General features: G+C 50.2%; 1 protein-coding gene across 7 annotated transcripts in view; it reads left to right on the forward strand.

The window, feature by feature from the left end:
• TNS3 (tensin 3) overlaps positions 1-19,005 on the forward strand; it is a 308,545-nt gene that overhangs the window by 9,031 nt on the left and 280,509 nt on the right. For 2 of the 7 annotated variants that reach the window (XM_063725991.1, XM_063725989.1), the window contains exon 2: positions 16,443-16,556. The exons of the other annotated variants lie outside the window; for them this stretch is intronic. In XM_063725991.1, coding sequence (XP_063582061.1) covers positions 16,473-16,556 — 84 coding nt within the window. In that variant the 5' untranslated portion in view covers positions 16,443-16,472. The remainder of the gene's footprint in view (positions 1-16,442; positions 16,557-19,005) is intronic. 7 annotated transcript variants of the gene reach the window in all.

The raw sequence follows: 19,005 nt of genomic DNA on the forward strand, positions 1-19,005 counted from the left end.
ATCCTGGGCGACTTTGAGGAAGGACCCGTCGCGATGGAGGGGCAGCGTGGGCAGAGGCCCTGGGCAGGGCCACCTGCTGTGTTCTGGAGTAGCAAAGGGGATTTGCAGAAGGCAAAGAAGAATACAAAGACACAAGGTAGGGTGTTCCACCCTTTAGGAGAACTGTGGCAAAGCCCTGGACAACTTTCCGTGGTGCTTGTAGATTTGAGACCAATGCCCCACCGACCTAGCGGGCTAGTGGGAGGCAGCGTGGAGGGTGATAGGGTGTCCCCAGGGTGGGAGGTGGAGACAGTCTGCACAGAAATTTCCAAGAGCACAGCCCATAAGGGAAGAATAGGCTTGCTGGTGAGGTGGGTGAAGGCATTGCCCTGCTGGTTTGTATCAGGGCGTTGGCTCCTGGGCCCTCAACAAAGGGCATATTAGCATAATGAATAGTTAAGTCACTTGGTTGGGCTCCAGTCCTTGGGGCCGTGGTCTCTTTCCAAGGGAAGGACTGGTGGGTGGGCCCCACCTCTGGAGATCCAGCCTGCATTGGGACCACACGGTTTGAGAAATGTTTTCCCAAGCCTGGGCCACACATGCCTCTTGATTTCTGGGGTAGCCCTGGTGGCAACTCCCCACATATCCCTGTGAGGCCTTGCTTATTTTTCACTGGCAAGGATTCAGGTGTAACCAGATTATTCTGATGAAAAATTTGAGTGAGATGGGTAACCCGCAGCACACAGAGCTGCTATGTGTTGCTCTTTTTTTTTTTTTGAGACGGAGTCTCGTTCTGTCACCCAGGCTGGAGTGCAGTGGCACGATCTCGGCTCACTGCAACCTCCCCCTCCCGGGTTCAAATGATTGTTCTGCCTCAGCCTCCATAGCTGGGACTACAGACGTGTGCCACCACACCCCGCTAATTTTTGTATTTTTAGTAGAGACAGTGTTTCACCATGTGGACCAGGCTAGTCTCGAACTCCTGACCTCAGGCGATCTGCCTGCCTCGGCCTCCCAAAGTGCTGGGATTATAGGCATGAGCCACTGCGCCCGGTCATGTGTTGCTCTTTAACTCCCCACCCCCACCTCCATTAAATAGGAATAATCCAAAACATAGGTCATGGAGAGCATACTGTGCTTTTAAGGCATTTTGCTTGTTATTAGTAGAGATAATGCGACAACTGGAATGGTGTTCATTCACTTTTTAAAGGCTCACTCTTCTCACAGGATAACAGAACACACGATCATTCATTTTCCTCTTCCCACGAAGGTGTTTGCAGCAGTGGGCGTGAGAAGCATAGTGTGTGTGTGACTACCATGCCAATGGTTCTCCCAAACCTGGATCCCGACCTAGGCATTGCCAGTCTCTGGGTGTCACCCTCCCATTTATGAGTGTAGTGACTTCTCAGAACGCCCTGGAGGGATGGCCTTACTCCAAATGGTCCCTCGGCTGCCGGGCTATTTGTGAGTAAAAGATGTTTGTCAGTGCTGCTTCTTTTAGCACATGCCCACTCCACATCAGCTACAGCTTGTCGGGTGTCTGGTTGTCTGTGCGGAGCCCATGGGGAGGTCTGTGCAGCCTCACACCTAGCAGTGAGGTGGCCCCTCTGCGTGGTCATGCCCTGCGGAGTTGCATTCCTCTCCCTGATGGCTGGCTGCCAGGAACTGTGGGCCCCAGCGAGAGGGGTGGGAGGTGCTGTGGCTCCTGCCAGGATAGCTCTTCACGGACTGGGTTAGTTCTTCCGAAGCATAGTTCCCTGGGACACCACGCACGGGGCAAGCACAGCTGTGTGGCCAGCGGCATGCTGACAGGGCTAGACACGCACTGGGCCGCTTAATGCCGACCTTGGCCTGTGAGTCTGTGACCAGGACTCTTGGTGAGCGGCCAGCTGGGGGCTGTTGGTGCTGAGTTCAGCTTTGTAGCCAAAAATGTTCCAGCTGATTTCCAGACAGACCTGGCTTCCGTTTTCAATGCCAAGATGAGCTGGGCGAATGAGCGGGAGCTGACAGAGACTTTTGGCCGACTGTGATTGCTATTGTCCGGAGTCGCCTTGACCCCCTGGAGGTACTGCCTCTCCTTTCATTTGTACACACCGTTTTTCTGCACGGTTCCGCCTCTTGTCAGCTCTGTGAGCTCTGGGGACACCAGCTTTTCTGTTTCCCATACTGCCAGATGGCTTTGAGCAAACAAGAGGAAGGCCCCAGCGTGGGTGCAGCCTGTGGCTGCGTTGTCCTGCCTGTTTACCCTGGGGGTGAAGCGGAAAGGGAGCAGGCTTTGCAGGAACCCAGGTGGCACCCCTTCTCGTCCCTGCCACTTGTTCTCTTTGTGGCCCTGGAATGGTCCCCAAACTTCTCTGAAGTGGTGCTGAAAACTGTGTTGATAGTACGGACCTCACTGAGCTGTTAGGAATAGCTGTCGACAGTGTACCCGAGGTTCTCTCCAGTGGAAACCAGGTTAGCCTTCAATTCCTTTTCTTTCATCTGTGGTTGGTCACCCTTTTGAGAGCTCTAACCCCAAAAGAAGTGTTTTTCAGATTGGCCCAAGTTCCTCCATGTTGGGCCCCCCAAGACAGACTGACTGAGAAGGGAGTGGAGCTGTGGGCCTCCTGAGCCCTTCCCAGGCCATGTCCCCTCCAGATTGGTCTGGGTGGGACTCTGACCACCAGAGGCCCGGCCCCCTGTTCTGAGGCCCAGTTAGCTGTGGCCTTCATCTGCTCACATTCTGTGGGATTGGGTTGTGTAATTTTTGTTGTATCTCTCTGTCCTCATTAAATCTGAATTCCTCCAAGGACAAGAAGGCTGCTGCTGCTTAAAAAAAAAAAAAAGAAAGAAAAAAACTGATAAGAGCTTTAGAAGGAGCTTAGAGTTAGCTATGTGTACTTGCCAAGGTGTAACATCACTCAGAGCCTCCATTCCATCCTCTGGACAGCCAGGGGCTGGCCTCCCAATCCGGTGCCCGCTGGGCACGCTTCACTCTGGGAGGGGACAGTTGCACATCTAGATGAAAACATTCTAGAAGTGATTGCTTACCAGGAGAGAGGGAAATGCTGGCACATTTTCCCAGGGTTTTGTTCATGTTTTTATTAGGGCCACAACTTTCGTTCTTGGAGTTTTGCTTTGTAAATTATTCCTTTAACTTGCAGAAGAGAACCATTTATAACTCATCTTGCAGACTTGAGAATCTAGCCTACTGATATTTCCTTGGAAAATAGCCACATTGCAAGTTGTTGTGTTATTGAAAGTTGATGACAAATGTCCCCAGGAGTTCATGCAGGTTTCCTGAGAAGAGTTGCACCTACGGAGCTGTGACTTCAGCACAAAAGAATATTCTTTCTGGACAGAGTTTGTTGTGGGGTTTGCTTCCTTCAAATCTGTACTGCCAAATAGCAAGAATCATTTCCTTTTTCTTCCTCGCAAAATGGATTCCAGTCTTGATGCAGAACCACGAGCACTGTGTAATCCCTTGTGTAATATTTATTTATTTATTTTTTCCTTTTTGTTGAGATGGAGTCTTGCTCTTGTCACCCAGGCTGGAGTGCAATGGAGTGATCTTGGCTCACTGCAACCTCCGACTCCCAGGTTCAAGTGATTCTCCTGCCTCAGCCTCCCAAGTAGTTGGGATTATAGGCACCTGCCACCACGCCCGGCTAATTTTTGTATTTTTAGTAGAGGGGGGGTTTCACCATGTTGGCCAGGCTGGTCTGGAACTCTTGACCTCAGGTGATCCGCCTGCCTTGGCCTACCAAAGTGCTGGGATTACAGGTGTGAGCCACCGCGCCCGGCCTATTCTTTTTATTGAGACACAGTCTTGCTCTGTCACCCAGGCTGGAGTGCAGTGGCACGATCTTGGCTCACTGCAGCCTCCACCTACCGTGTTCAAGTGATTCTCCTGCCTCAGCCTCCCCCAAGTAGCTGGGATTACAGATGACCATCACCACGCCCAGCTAATTTTTGTATTTTTAGTAGAGACGAGGTTTCCCCATGTTGGCCAAGCTGGTCTCGAACTCATGACCTCAGGTGATCCACCCACCTTGGCCTCCCAAAGTTTTAGGATTACAGACGTGAGCCACCACACCCCGTCCCTGTGTAATATGTATGTATGTATGTTTGTGATGGAATCTCACTCTGTTGCCCAGGCTGGAGTGCAGTGGCACCATCTTGGCTCACTGGAACCTCCACCTCCCTGGTTCAAGCAATTCTCCTGCCTCAGCCTCTCGAGTAGCTGGGATTACAGGCGCCCATCACCACACCTGGCTAATTTTTTTAATTTTTAGTAGAGACGGGATTTCATCATGTTGGCCAGGCTGGTCTGGAACTCCTGACCCCAGGTGATCCACCCTCCTCGGCCTCCCAAAGTGCTTGGATTACAGACATGAGCCACTGCGCCTGGACCCTTGTGTAATTTAAATGCAGCTTTTGTTCTTATAAAGATGTCGGGCATCCAGCAGACTTGTCCTGGGAAGATGTCTCCTCTCCCGCTTTTTGCTTTGTGCTGAGACCCCCAGATCGTGTTCACAAATACTGCTTCGGGGACGGAGTGCACGTAAGACACTAGCCAAATTTTGGAGAGATGTTTGGGTTCATATAATACATAGGCTTCGTGCCTGAAGCACATCAGTTCTCAGATGAGCAACTGCTCAGATCCCTGCCTGGAGGAGGAGTGGGTGTGGTGATGGCAGCCATGCTGTGAATACTGTGGGCTTTGTTCACAGCCACAGTGAGGAGGAGATAGTGTGTCCCGGTACAAGTTATCGCTCTATCAGCAGATCCATCTGTCCTTCCTCAAAGAGGCTGCGGCCCACTTCAGGGCCACTGTGTCAAACAGTTGGCATTTGGCCTTGGCCCTGGGTAAAACACATGGCAGGGTATCACGTGGATGCCACTCACGACTCCCCCACATCTGCCGGGGTTTCCATAACGCACTGTTGTGTTTGCAGCTGCACAGATGCGATATGGCACAGCAGCCGCTCATAGACCTCAGGCTTGTTGCCATGCATAGAAGGTGCACACCGCAGAGTGGAGGCTGCAGGCAGGGAAGTAGCTGGCATGAATTATTGACTGTGTGTGAGGCCCTGTGCGGGGAGATTCACTTGTTCCTTCCTTTATTCATTTATTCATTCACTCACTCATTCCTTTCATGCAGCTAATGTTCAGTGAGTGCCTGCTGTGTCTCAGATACATTTAATCCTCACTAACTCTGTAGAAACTGAGACTCAGAAGGTGAATGCGGGCGAGGTAGCTTGCCCACCATCTCAGCTTGGACATGGCAGGGCAAGGGGCTTCTGATCACGCCCCTCAGACCCAGAGTCTGCTTGTCTCCATTCTGCCTGCTCCCAAGCCCCCAGTTCTGCCAGCCGCGGCTCGAAGGTGAAGGAAGACGATCCCGTGGCCTGCTCAGGGCTATGTGCCTGCTGCTGTGGCCTGGCTCGCCTCTCCCTACCCTCTCCTGCAGGCCCCGGGGCCCTCTGGAGTCCAAGTGTTTTGAATCACTGGCCTTTCCTTTGAGAGAGATGGGGCTCCCTGTGCCAACTTTTCAAGGGCTTGATGGCAGGGCAGCCTCTCAGAGGGTCTTGGGAGAGCCCCCAGAGTGGAGTTTTGCCGGGGTGCCTGTGGGTACAGACAGCAAGGTGGAGGCAGCTTAGAAATCAGCATGTCACATTGGGCTGGAGAATCAGCCGGATGCCTGAGCCTCTTGTTTTAGGGGGCGACTGGCAGAATAAGTCATGTTAGGCCCAGCTTGTTCCTTATTACTGAGCGATGTTACCTGCAAGGGATGTACCACAGTTTTCTTAAGCACTCACCTGTTGCAGGACTTCCAGTTCATGAACATGATGTATCTTTTCAGTTATTTAAATTATCTTTCATTTCTTTCATTGACATCTGTGTAGTTTTGGCATACAGGTCCCGTATGTGTCTTCAGATTTACACCCAAGTGTCTCACTTCTTTTTTTTTTTTTGAGACCGAGTCTCGCTCTGTTGCCCAGGCTGGAGTGCAGTGGCATGATCTCTGCACACTGCAAGCTCCGTCTCCCAGGTTCACTCAATTCTTCTGCCTCAGCTTCCCAAGTAGCTGAGACTACAGGCACCCCCTGCCATGCCTGACTAATTTTTTGTATTTTTAGTAGAGATGGGATTTCACCGTGTTAGCCAGGATGGTCTCGATTTCCTGACCTCGTGACCCACCTGCCTTGGCCTTCCAAAATGCTGGGATTACAGGTGTGAGCCACTGTGTCCAGTCTCACTTCTTAAAGTGATTGTGAATGGCCTTGTATTTTTAATTTTGTGTCTGTGTATTCATTACTAGTACATAGAAATGCAATTGACTTTTGTATGTTTACCTTGTATCCTGTGACCTTGCAAAGTTTTGTTTTGTGTATTCCTGGGGATTTCCCATGTAGATAATCATGACATCTGAAAACAGGGACGATGTTGTTTCTTCCTGGACTTTGCCTTTTTAAAGGGCTCAGGCCAGTTTCCTTGTAGATTGTTGCATAGTATGAATTTGTACAGTTCCTCTCTCCTCATTAGATTCAGGATAAGCAATTTTTAAAAAATGATTACATATGTGTGAGGTGCCTCTACTTGCCTCACATTAAGAGATGGAATGTCTTTTTTTTTTTTTTTTGAGATGGAGTCCCGCTCTGTAACCCAGGCTGGAGTGCAGTGGTGCCATCTCGGCTCACTGCAACCTCCCTCCCTGTTTCAAGTGATTCTCCTGCCTCAGCTTCCTGAGTAGCTGGGGCTACAGGCACACACCACCACGCCCAGCTGATTTTTTGTATTTTTAGTAGAGACGGGGTTTCACCATGTTGGCCAGGCTGGTCTCGAACTCCTGACCTCAAGTGATATACCTGCCTGGGTGTCCCTAAGTGCTGGGATTACAGGCATGAGTTACCACGCCGGGCCATGAGATGGAATGTCTTTTTGTCCTGCTGTTGGCCCGCTAAGTCAGATCACTCGGTTGAGACCCCAATTCCCTTCTTACCTTTGATACTGCCTCCTAACAACTTTCAGCCATTTTAACATCCAAGGATGGCCTTTGCCTGAATCAGTTATTCCCTTAGGAGTTATGCAGTGGTAGTTCTGAACTGTTTTTAAGCACTTTAGAAACACTTACTGTCTTGCACATAATCAGACTGTTACTGAGCAATCCCTTTTGCTTGGGGAGCAAGCTCTTCAGAGTAAAAGGGAGAGGAGAGCGGGAGATAATTGTATTTATTGTGTTGATTCCATAGGTGGTTTGCAAATCTGACAAAACAAAGATGTGTGCCTTTTCTCAAACCCTGACTCTGTACGAGCACCGTGAGTGCCTTTGGGCAGCACGCTATGTAACTGCAGTGGAAACGTGAATTTGGGTGCCGTCGCTGCCAAATGATAGATGCCTGCCCAGGCTCACCTACCAGTGAGGCAGCTGCTTGGGTGGCTCTGATGAGGAGTCCATGTTTTTGGACGAGTGCTGTCTTAAGTCAGCAGTTCTCACAGTGAGGTCCTGATATCAGCATTAGCATCCCCTGGAAACTCTTAGGAATGCCAGTTCTGGGTTCCACTCCAGACAGACCTCCTGCATCAGACACTTTGGGTTGGGGCTCGACAGGGTTTAGAACCACTCATCTGGATTAATCTTTTTTCCAATATGTAGTACTAATCTGAAACCCCAGTGAAGCTGTTAATTGAGATGTCTTTAAAGTTCCATGTGGCTTTGCAGTAATCCACGCATATCACGCTATCAGACTATGGCTGGTTACTCTTCCAAAGCCTCTCAGAGTCTGTGTGAGGAATAAGCTGCATTTACAGTTCTCATGCTTAGGAGAACTCCTTTTAGCTCCCTGAACCCCCAATGTGAATTTTTGCGTAAGATTAAGAAATCCAGCAGAGTGTGAAATTGGAAAGTGAGGTTGGTGTTAACTAGTGTAAATTTGTGCGTATTTTCAGCATTTGTTTATATTTAACTTTGTCCCCCACCTACTGGCGTATTACCTTAAGAAATAAAAAATTGTCCAGGCGTAGTGACTCGTGCCTGTAATCCCAGTAATTTGGGAGGCTGAGGCGGGCTGATCGCCCGAGGTCAGGAGTTTGAGACCAGCCTGGCCAGCATAGTGAAACCCCATCTCTACTAAAAATACAAAAAATCAGCTGGGCATATGGTGTGCACCTGTAGTCCCAGCTACTCGGGAAGCTGAGGCAGGAGAATCGCTTGAACCTGGGAGGTGGAGGTTGCAGTTAGCTGAAATTGCACCACTGCACTCCAGCCTGGGTGAAAGAGCGAGCCTCTGTCTCCAAAAAAAAGGCTGGGCGCGGTGGCTCATGCCTGTAATCCCAGCACTTTGGGAGGCTGAGGCAGGTGGATCACGAGGTCAGGAGATCGAGACCATCCTGGCTAACACAGTGAAACCCCGTCTCTACTAAAAATACAAAAAATTAGCTGGGCATGGTGGTGGGCGCCTGTAGTCCCAGCTACTCAGGAGGCTGAGGCAGGAGAATGGCGTGAACCTGGGAGGCAGAGCTTGCAGTGAGCTGAGATCGCACCACTGCACTCCAGCCTGGGTGACAGAGTGAGACTCTGTCTCAAAAAAAAAAAAAAAAAGAAATAAAAAAAAATCAACGTTTCTGGAGGCCAGTGTCTTTATAGCCTGCTCTACTGGTTGAGGATTTTGATTCTTCACCAAAGAGATGCAGACTGAGCTTCTTTTGTGTGCAAGACAGTCTGCTTTTCTTACAACGAGGAGTTCCTATGAACTCAGGAGCAAGTAGGTAGCCATGTGTGCATCTGGACCAAGCTGTGAGAAGGGGACATGTCTGCAGAGGAAAAGAAGGTGCTGTGGAAACTGACAGGTGAATGAGGATAGGGTGGGGGAGGCAGCCAAGAGCTTAGTGGTATTAATCAGTCAGGTTGTCCAGGGAAGCAGAACCAACAGGGCATGTTCATATATATGTGTATATATATATGAATAAATTTTAGCCGTTCTTGAGGTTGCAGTCTTTTTTGTTTTTTTTTGAGACGGAGTCTTGTTCTGTTGCACAGGCTGGAGTGCGATGGCACAATCTCAGCTCACTGCAACCTCTGCATCCTGGGTTCAAGCAATTCTCCTGCCTCAGCCTCCTGAGTAGCTGGGATTACAGGTGTGTGCCACGAGGCCCAGCTAATTTTTGTATTTTTAGTACAGATGGGATTTCACCATGTTGGTCAGGCTGGCCTTGAACTCCTGACCTCCTGATCTGCCCGCCTCCGCCTCCCAAAGTGCTGGGATTACAGGCGTGAGTCACCACACCCAGCAAGGTTGCAGTCTTGAGTCTGAAGGCAGCTTGGAGCAGAATTCAGAATCTCAGTCTTTTCTCTTAAGGGCTTCAACTGATTGGATTAGCCCCACTGACATTATGGAGAGTCATTTGCTTTATTCAAAGTCCACTGATTTAAATTTTTTTTTTTTTTTTTTTTGAGACAGAGTCTTGTTCTGTCACCTAGGCTGGAGTGCAGTGGCGTGATCTCGGCTCACTGCAAGCTCCACCTCCCGGGCTCACGCCATTCTCCTGCCTCAGCCTCCTGAGCGGCTGGGACTACAGGAGCCTGCCACCACGCCAGCTAATTTTTTTGTATTTTTAGTAGAGACGGGGTTTCACCGTGATAGCCAGGATGGTCTCGATCTCCTGACCTCGTGATCTGCCCATCTTGGCCTCCCAAAGTGCTGGGATTACAGGTGTGAGCCACCGCGCCTGGCCTTAAATGTTAATCGTATGTAAAAAATACCTTCATGCAACATCTAGACTGATGTTTGACTAAACAATTGGATACCATGGCCTAGCCAAGAGGATGCATAAAATTAATGACCACTGCAAGGAATCGGGACTGTGACTGTGACTGTGGTCTGGGGGAGTGGGATGATTTATGCTGGTTGGCAAGTGGGTGTGGGAAAAGCCACCAACGGTGTCCGCCTTGCTCAGTGGCCTCAACCCAGGGCTGTCATGAGATAATACACTGTCCATCACTAGGCTTGTGGGACACAAAGGTGAGCCACTTTCTGGAGAAGCGGGGCAGGGCTTCTGTAAGTCGATTTTGATGACACCCTGGGGGTGAGATTGGATTTCCCCAGGATAGGGTTGGTGTCCTCCGGAGGGAATAAGCATCTTGGCATCAGAGGTTGGGCACTCAATCTTGCTAGTGAGTCCTGCCCCATGGTTGACTGGCCCAGGACCCAGGAGGTCATCACTGGGTCCTGAAGCTTTTCTACCGAAGCTGGTGAAAAGGCCTTCTTCAAGGGCACCTTTCAGAGTGAGCACCCAGGAGACGTTCGTGAAAGTGTGAGCTCCCCTCAGCTTAGGAGCTGTTCTTATTATTTATCTCACCGTCCAGATGGTAGGGCTGTGGACTTTAGATCTTTGTCCTTGGCCTAGGTTTGAGAGTCCTTGAAGGGGGGCTCCAGGCAGGAGGGGTTCTGTGTTTCTGGCGGGTCCCCATGCTGCAGCTCTTGGCTGTGACCACTCATCTGCCTCACTCGCTCTGGGTGAGGCAGAGGGCCTGGCCCGGGGATGCCCAGGGAGTTTTGCCTAGCTTCGCTGTTAGGGACATGAACAAGAACGGGCATAGCTAAAGAAGGGTATGGCCAGAGAAGGCTGGGCCCGGAGCTGGAGGTGGGGCCATGTCTTGGCTCCCAACCGTTGTTGTTGTTGAATTATCCCCAGGCACTCATGGAGTTGTCCTGAAACCCATCTTCCGTGTGCCTTGATTTATCCATGCTGTTCTTACCCATGTCATCTTCAGAGAGAAAAGTCTTTTTCCCATGCACAGCCAAGAGACTGACTTTACTTGTTTTGTATGTAGTTAAGAATTCCACCAAAAAGAATTCCACTGCCATACCGGCATCTCCAAGGATGTCCCATAAACTTGGTTGCAGAGTTTTGTGAAATGTTGCACTCCAGTAGAAGGCAGCAGACTAGGCCTGGCACGGTGGCTCACGCCTGTAATCCCAGCACTTTGGGAGACCAAGGCGGCAGATCACCTGAGGTCAGGAGTTTGAGACCAGCCTGACCCATATGATGAAACCCCATCTCTACTAAAATACAAAAATTCGCCGAGTGTGGTGGTGGGCACCTGTAATCCCAGCTACTTGGGAGGCTGCGACAGGAGAATCGCTTGAACCCGGGAGGCGGAGGTTGCAGTGAGCCGAGATAGCGCCATTGCACTCCAGACTGGGCAAAAAGAGTGAAACTCCATATTGCGGGGGGGGAAAAAAGCAGCAGACGAGACTGAAGGGTGTGACCTTTCAAGTGTTTATCCACCTTTGACCAAATAAACCTAATTCCATCTCTTTGAGTCTACTTAAGATAACTATCAATGATAAAGATATTTTTTTGCAGAACTCTGTTGAGGAAAAATGAGCTGGCTTTTCCATTTCCAGAATGATCTCCCGGTCAGAGATATACACTGGGTCAGTCCAGGGAGGGGAGGCCACTCCTCCCCTGGATGGTCAGGGTGCACAGGGAATTTTTGCCGTCATTACTGCAATGGAGAAATGTTTACCTATCAAACTGTATTGCAGCTGTGCTTTAATTCCTTGCCACCCTGGGCCGTTAGTAAAGATTGACCTATTCAGGTTACCAGTAGACTAAGTGGCTGAACCAGCTATCTACTGTGAAGCAGACCACCCCATAACTTAGTGGTTTAAAGGAAAACAAATTCTTTCTTGAGGTCTAGTGGGCTAGCTGCGTGGGAGCTGTGCTCAGCAGGTCTTCACGGCCTGGCCTTTCTGTCTGCGTAGTCCTGCTTCTGAGCAGGTTTATCTCAGGTCACCCAAGGGCAAAGGCAGAAGCTGCAGGCAAAACCTCAGGTTCTATTTCACTGGCCAAAGCAAGACCAGCTCGGATGCCAGGGTTAGGAAATAGATTCCACCTTTTGATGAGTCTTGGGAGAGAAATATTGTGGCCATGTTTTTCATTCTAAAATGTTGCTTGACTCTTCCATTTACTTATTCAGCAAATTTTATTTTGAAAATTGGCCCCTTGCTGATACCTGCAGCCCACCTAAGGAATCACACAGCCTCACATTTCTGAGGTGACTGCATGATTTGGCTATGAGCTTCCTAGCAGCCATTGTGATGAGGGAAATAATGGTTTTGAATTGTTTTTTGGTATCTAAGCGATTAAAAAAAAAGTTAAGAAAAACAGACAATGAACAGAAACAAGTTATTCTGGAAAGTAGAGAAGTTTCTGAGGCTGAATCCTGAGGTGGGTGGTCCCATAGGGTCCCTGCATAGTCCTCAGCATACCCTGCACCCACCACAGTGGAGAAGTGGAACACAACAGTCTCTAACACTCTCGGTGGTGGCCAAAGGCAGCGAGATAAGATTCAGGCCCCTAAGAATAAGGTGCCAGGGATTTGAGCATCCTGTGCTCCATGTGTCCAACTCTGAGACACAAGGACAAAGCACTAGAATATTGCACTCGAGCTACAGAAGAATAAACCTAGGTGTGTGGGGCTACAGAGGCATGAGCATCTGTCCTAGCTTACCCTCTTAAGTTTGCCCAACCAGCGTCACATCACGTCCTAACCCTATTACCCTAGACAAGGAGGTGACCACGCTGTGCCTCAGTGTACTTCTGGTGTTATGGTGATACTTTCATGAAGTCACACCTGAAAATCCCTGGGGTGAGTCACTGTGACCTGACATCAGAGGCCAGGGGTCTGGCAGTTGTGTATGGGGACACCCGTGGCCTGCCTGATGTGGGGGTCACACAAGGTCACACAGGGTTCCTTGGGGATTACAGCCTGTTTCTAGATGGATCTGGTGGTGCATGGGTTCCTCATTGAGGACTTGGAGGCTCCAGGCTCCAGGACATTCCCAAGTCCCCCAGCCAGGACCTCAGAAAGGACACTGTTCTGGGTGGATTTGAGAAGAGCAAGTTAGGGGTGCTGAGAGGTGAGGCTGCCATTGCCCCTCGAAGGGGGTCATGTGTAGGCTGATGTCTGTGCTGGGATCCCAGTTTGAGGGTCGCAGGAGCAGCCAGCGGGACCACAGGCAGAGTCGGCCAAGGACTGGTTGCCCCTGACAGCAGCAGAGAGGTGGACAAGGGAGTCTGGAGAGAAGGCCACCGGGTGAGAAGTTAGGTTTAGGGCTTTGGTTGGGCAGATTTATGGAAGACATGAAAACACCAGGTTTTGGACAGAGTGATATCTTAATTGATTTGTGCTGCTACAACTGGATACCTTAGATTGGGCAATTGATAGACGACAGGAATTTATTTCTCACAGTTCTGGAGGCTGGAAGTCGAAGATCGAGGCCCTCGGTGTCTGATGAGGGCCTGTTTCCTGGTTCATAGATGGTGCCTTCTATGTGCCCTCACATGGTAGAGGGGTGAGGGAGCTCCCTGGGGTCATTATTATGAGGCCCTAAGCCCATCCTGAGGCTCCCAGCATCATGACCTAACCACCTTCCTGAGGCCCAGCTCCTCATACCATCACCTTGGGGTTTAGGTCTTCAACATAGGAATTGGGGGTGGGGAGCGGGTCACAGACATTCTGACCATGGCAATGATGCATAAAAGCCCAGTTTGGGGTGGGCAGCAAAGGGAGACCCCCGGCTGGCTCTTGCAGTCCTGCGGGGGTGGAGCAGGTGGTGTAGACCCAGCTTCCTGCCTTGGGGCCCCAGTGGCCCTCAGCAGCATCGTGAATCCCTTCAAGCTAGGTGTAGTGTGTGTGGATTGTTCTCAGGGTTTGTAGCTTCATCAGATCATCAGGGCTGCTCGACCCCCTGAATGTGAAGGCCAGGGTTTGCGTAAAAGAGCCCTTGTCCTATGCTACAGCAGCTCTCTCCGCTTGTCCTGGTCCCCAGGCTGCCCCATTGCCCTGATGAAGATGCATGGTGGAGCTTGGGCCTGGAATGAGAGGTAGTGGAAGGAGGTGAGTGCAGAGATGGATAAGGGCCCCAGGGAGACTGGGGCCATAGGATGCTGTGAACTTTGATGGAGGCCTCAGAGATGTAGAGCAGGAGGGCTGGCCTCTCATAAGATTGGCTCCTGTGGCTCTTGTTTTAGCCCCTTCCAGCCCCCATCCCTGCCTCTTGTTCTCCATTCTCTGCACAGTCCTGGGGTGCGTAAAGATGATGTGACGAGGCTGAGGCACCGCCCTGCACCAGAAAGTTCTTGGAACTTGCCAAGATCACATTCCTAAGATGCAATGTTGTGAAGCCGCCTCTGCTGTCCCTTGGAGAATTCTCCTGCTCCCATTATTAAAAATCTGAACATGTGTCTTGATGTCTGTTTATTTATTTATTTATTTTTTGTGAGATGGAGTTTTGCTTTGTTGCCCAGGTGTGAGTGCAGTGGCGTGATCTTGGCTCACTGCAACCTCCACCTCTCGGGTTCAAGCAATTCTCCTGCCTCAGCCTCCCGAGTAGCTGAGACTACAGGCGTGCATCACCATGCCTGGCTAATTTCTGTATTTTTGGGAGAGAGAGAGTTTCACCATATTGGCCAGACTAGTCTCAAATTCCTGATCTCGTGATCCGCCCACCTTGGCCTCCCAAAGTGATGGGATTACAGGTGTGAGCCACCACACCCTGCCTGTCTGTATATTTAAATATGCATTAAACAGGGGATTGGAAGAGTGACATGGGAGGTCTATATACATGGGCATTGCGAGATTTGCTTCTGCCTTCCAGTGCTTTCCCTCGGGCTCCCTCTGGGGAGATTTCGGCTCTGGGAGATTTGCGGCTGGTTTTGCCATTCCCAGGTGAGTGGAAGGGCTCAAGGGGGTCATGCAAAGCTCTCTCCTGCTCACGGCCTTGGACATAACCAAGGAGGGCTTGGACTTGGACCCTGAGCGGGGTTTTCCTGCAGGTGTACACAGAGGAATGTCCCATAGGGTGGCTGTGTGGGAGAGTGGGCTCTGGGGAGGCAGAGCTGGGATCCTCTGCTGAGGGGGGAGGCAGTGGACCCTGTCCTCTCCTCATGCGTGGGAAACCTGCCCAGGGAGGCTGTGGTTATTTTGTCCCAGTTTTTCCATCGAGGAAACAGGAGTCAGTGGAAATTTGCAAGTAGGTGATGGGAGAGGTGGGCCTGAACCCCAAGCCCTTAGAATGAAAACCTGGGCCTTTCTTGGTCCCTGCAGGTGTGCTCCACTGCAGGGTGGGGAGGTGCTGGGGTCGGCCTCTTTGAAGTCGGGCTGATGGACACAAAAGGGTTGGGGTTGGTGGAGGCACCCACTCTTGCATGGAGGAGGGTGTGGGACCCTCTGCCAAGTGTCAAGTTAGCCTGAAATGAGGCACAGACTGGGAGCTTTGCTTTTTGCCCTGGGGTAAGAATAAAAGAAGAAAACAATGCAGGCCGAGGAAGCATTCCTAAGAGGTGGCGCAGCCTCTTTGATCCTCCTCGGCACCGGCTTGCTGTAGCTTGCTCTTATCAGGACGGCAGATTCCCTGTTTCCTTTTAAGTTGGGAACCTACAAGAGGCTCTGACGCTAGAAGTGGGCTCCCTCATTCTTGCCTGCAGGAAGCAGTGTCCTGTATACAGGCATCAGCACCCACATGGGGGTGGACAGTGGAGGGCCAGCCTGGGCCTGCCTCCTGTGCTCAGGCCTCCTTGGTGGGGGTGGGAGTGGTGCAGAAGTTCTCGTCATTTGTCATTCGCCAGAGGGACGATGGGCAGACAGCAGAGATGTCCCAAGGCCTGCTCACCGCCTGCCTTCTACCCAGCCCTCTGGAAAAGAGGCTGTCCTTCCAGTTTGGAGACTTCCTCTGGAGAATTCCATGACACACGTTCTTGAACTGTGGATGTAATCCAGTAAGGCGTGGTTCATGGCATGTGGGGTGGAATAATTCCTTGTTGGACAGTTTGCTGTAGGAATGGCGTGGCCTTCCTGCCTCCTCCCACTACATGCTAGCAGCCACCCCACTGGTGGTGATGGTTAAAATGTCCTCACATTTCCAAATGTCCCCAGCGCCTCCAATTATTAGTAGGCAGAGAAGTCAGTCGGCACTTAAAACAACTAGGATGAAAAATCCCAGAGAGTATTCTGCAGGTTCCCACGTCATATTCCCATAAAACCTTCAGTTATTTACCCATATGGGTGCTTTACCTGGTTGTTACTTAAGATAGATTTCTGTGTGTGTTGCAAGGAAAGGCATTGCAGAAACGGACAGGGCCATTTTTTTCGTTCCACATTGTGACTCTTCCTTTCCTGTATTTGAAAGATTAAAAGATAGCACCTCCTAGATGGGTGAGGGTTGGGTTAAATAGTAGTGTTGGGACAGAAAGGTCCATTTGTGAGCTCGCTGCAGGCAGGTTTGATGGTCCTGGTGGAAGCAGCCTTGGCGGCTGCTGGTTTTCAAAGCCTCTCACAGGCTGTGCATATCACCCATGACTGCACCCTGAGGAAAGAAGAAAAGTCAGCCTCTCCATTACGCAGGACGCTTATGAACTTTCCCAGACACACTGTTGGCCTTAAGGATTGTTCTGACCCTGGATATTTGCAGGACTTGTCCAAGGTGGATCTGAGCCTCCTCATGTGCTCCAGGCAGAGATCGGGATTCGGGTGCATCACCAACTGGTGGAAGATGGGGACTAGGCACCCTGCACACCCTGCACAGGTCAGGTTCTGTTGCTCCCCACCCCTGCTGCTTCTGGTTATCGTCTGTGGGGGGCATGGCTTGGTGGCAGGGACTGGAGGACAGAGGGCTGGGAGTAGGGCCTCTTGGCTGCAACCTGCACTTCTGCTCAGCACCCTTGCACTGAGAATTGCCAGGTGCCATTCCTTTCTTGCATGCCGTGCTCACTGTACCAAAGACTTGTGGAGTTTTGCCATTTGGGTTTATGGGAGGTTGCATTCCCCCCAGGCCAGCCAGCGAGAGTGGGCAGGGTCTGGCCTGGGGCGCGCACTTTGCAGCCCCTGAAGATCTCAGCTGTCATGCCTCTGCTTTGCTTCCCTCAGCTTGGGAAGCTTCACTCTCCCCTGCCCCCAGAGTGTGACTCAGATGTACCCACTGACCGGAGGAACTTGTTGGGAGGAAGTCACAATTATGGGCTTAGAGAAAGAAAAGTCAAACAACCAACAAAATAATAATCATGCTCGCCTGTGGATTGGGCCTAAGGGATGTGGGGCCCTCTGTCGTCCTCAGTTCCCTACCTCAGAGCTTCAGATGCCCAGACTCAGGCCGGAGGGTCCTAGGGCCCCAGGACAGGCAGAACACCCACATTCATGGGGGTGCACAGTTGTCCCCAGACGGCCTGGAGAGACCGCTGCTCAGGGGGTCTTGGCCCTTAGTGTGTCTCAGGATGGGGACTCTAAAATCTATCTGGGAACCTCGTTGGAGTAGCCGACTTTTGTTTTATTAAAGGTAATTTTTTAAAAATCACGTTTTGATTTTAAAGTGTCTCCAGGATCTTCTGCAGTTGGTATCATTTTTACTAGAACCTCTTACTGCCCAATTGTCAACAGGGTTATTCTACAAAAGAGGGCATATGGGTTCAAGGAGAATCTGAACATGGGATTCACACACTGAACTCCAACTGGTTGCCTCCGCCTTTGTGTGTGTTTATATGCGTATGTGTGTATGTAAGTGCACGTTCCTAAATGTATATGTACACAAGTGTATGTGTGTCCACATGAACACACGCATGTATACTGTGCATGCATGCATGCATACCTACATGTATGTGTCTATGTGCATATAATGTGCATGTGTGTATTATGTGTGTGCAGGCTTACTTTGGAGATATTGCAGTTTGGTGCCAACTGGACCACTGCAATAAAATGAATATTGAAATAAAGTAAGTTGCACACATCTTTTAGTTTCCCAGTGCATATAAAAGTTGTTTATACTAAGCTGTAGTTATATTAAGTGTGAAAATGGCAGTATGTCTAGAAAAACAATGTACATGTCTTAATTTAAAAATGCCTTATTGCTAAAGAATGCTAACAATCATCTGAGCCTTCAGCAAGTTAAAATCTTTTTGCTGATGGAAAGTCTTGCCTACAGGTTTATGGCTTTAGATGGATCAGTAGCTACTGAAGGTTGGGGTGGCTGTGGCAATTCCTTAAAATAAGACGATGATAAAGTTTGCCACGTCAGTTGACTCCTTCATGAAAGACTTCTCTGTAGCATGTGATGGTGTTTAATAGCATTTTATCCACAGTAGGACTTTTTTCAAAATTGGAATTAGTCCTTTCAAACCCTGTTGCTGCTTTATTACATTTACACAATTACATTTGTGTAACTTCCTTTTTTTTTTTTTGAGACAAAGTCTTGCTCTTGTCCCTCAGGCTGGAGTGTGTTGGCATGATTTTGGCTCACTGCAACCTCCGCCTCCCGGGTTGAAGCGATTCTCCTGCCTCAGCCTCTCGAGTAGCTGGGATTACAGGCGCCTGCCACCACACCCGGCTAGTTTTGGTATTTTTAGTGGAGACGGGGTTTCACCGGTTGGTCAGGCTGGTCTGGAACTCCTGACCTCAGGTGATTCACCCGCCTCAGCCTCCCAAAGTGCTGGGATTACAGGCTTGAGCCACACGCCCGGCCACATTTGTGTAATTTTCTAAATACTTTGTTGTTATTTAAATAATACGTACAGCATCTTCTTTATCGAGGGTAGATTCCATTCTTTTTTTTTTTCTTGAGGCGGAATCTCGCTCTGTTGCCAGGCTGGAGTGCAGTGGCGCAATCTCGGCTCACTGCAACCTCTGCCTCCCGGGTTTAAGCGATCCTCCTGCCTCCGCCTCCCGAGTAGCTGGGATTACAGGCGCACACTACCACGCCCAGCTAATTTTTGTATTTTTAGTAGGACGGGGTTTCACCATGTTGGCCAGGATGGTCTCCATCTCTTGACCTTGTGATCCACCTGCCTTGGCCTCCCAAAGTGCTGGGATTATAGGCGTGAACCACCATGCCTGGCCCAATTCCATCTTAAGAAACCACTTTCTTTGCTTACGCATAAGAAGAAACTTCTCATCCACTAAAGACTGATCATGCGATTGCAGCAATTCAGTCACATCTGCAGGCTCCACTTCTAGTTCTAGTGCTCTTGCTGTTCCCAGCACATCTG

This window comes from Pongo abelii, chromosome 6 (assembly GCF_028885655.2).
Source record: "Pongo abelii isolate AG06213 chromosome 6, NHGRI_mPonAbe1-v2.0_pri, whole genome shotgun sequence".
NCBI lineage: Eukaryota > Metazoa > Chordata > Mammalia > Primates > Hominidae > Pongo > Pongo abelii.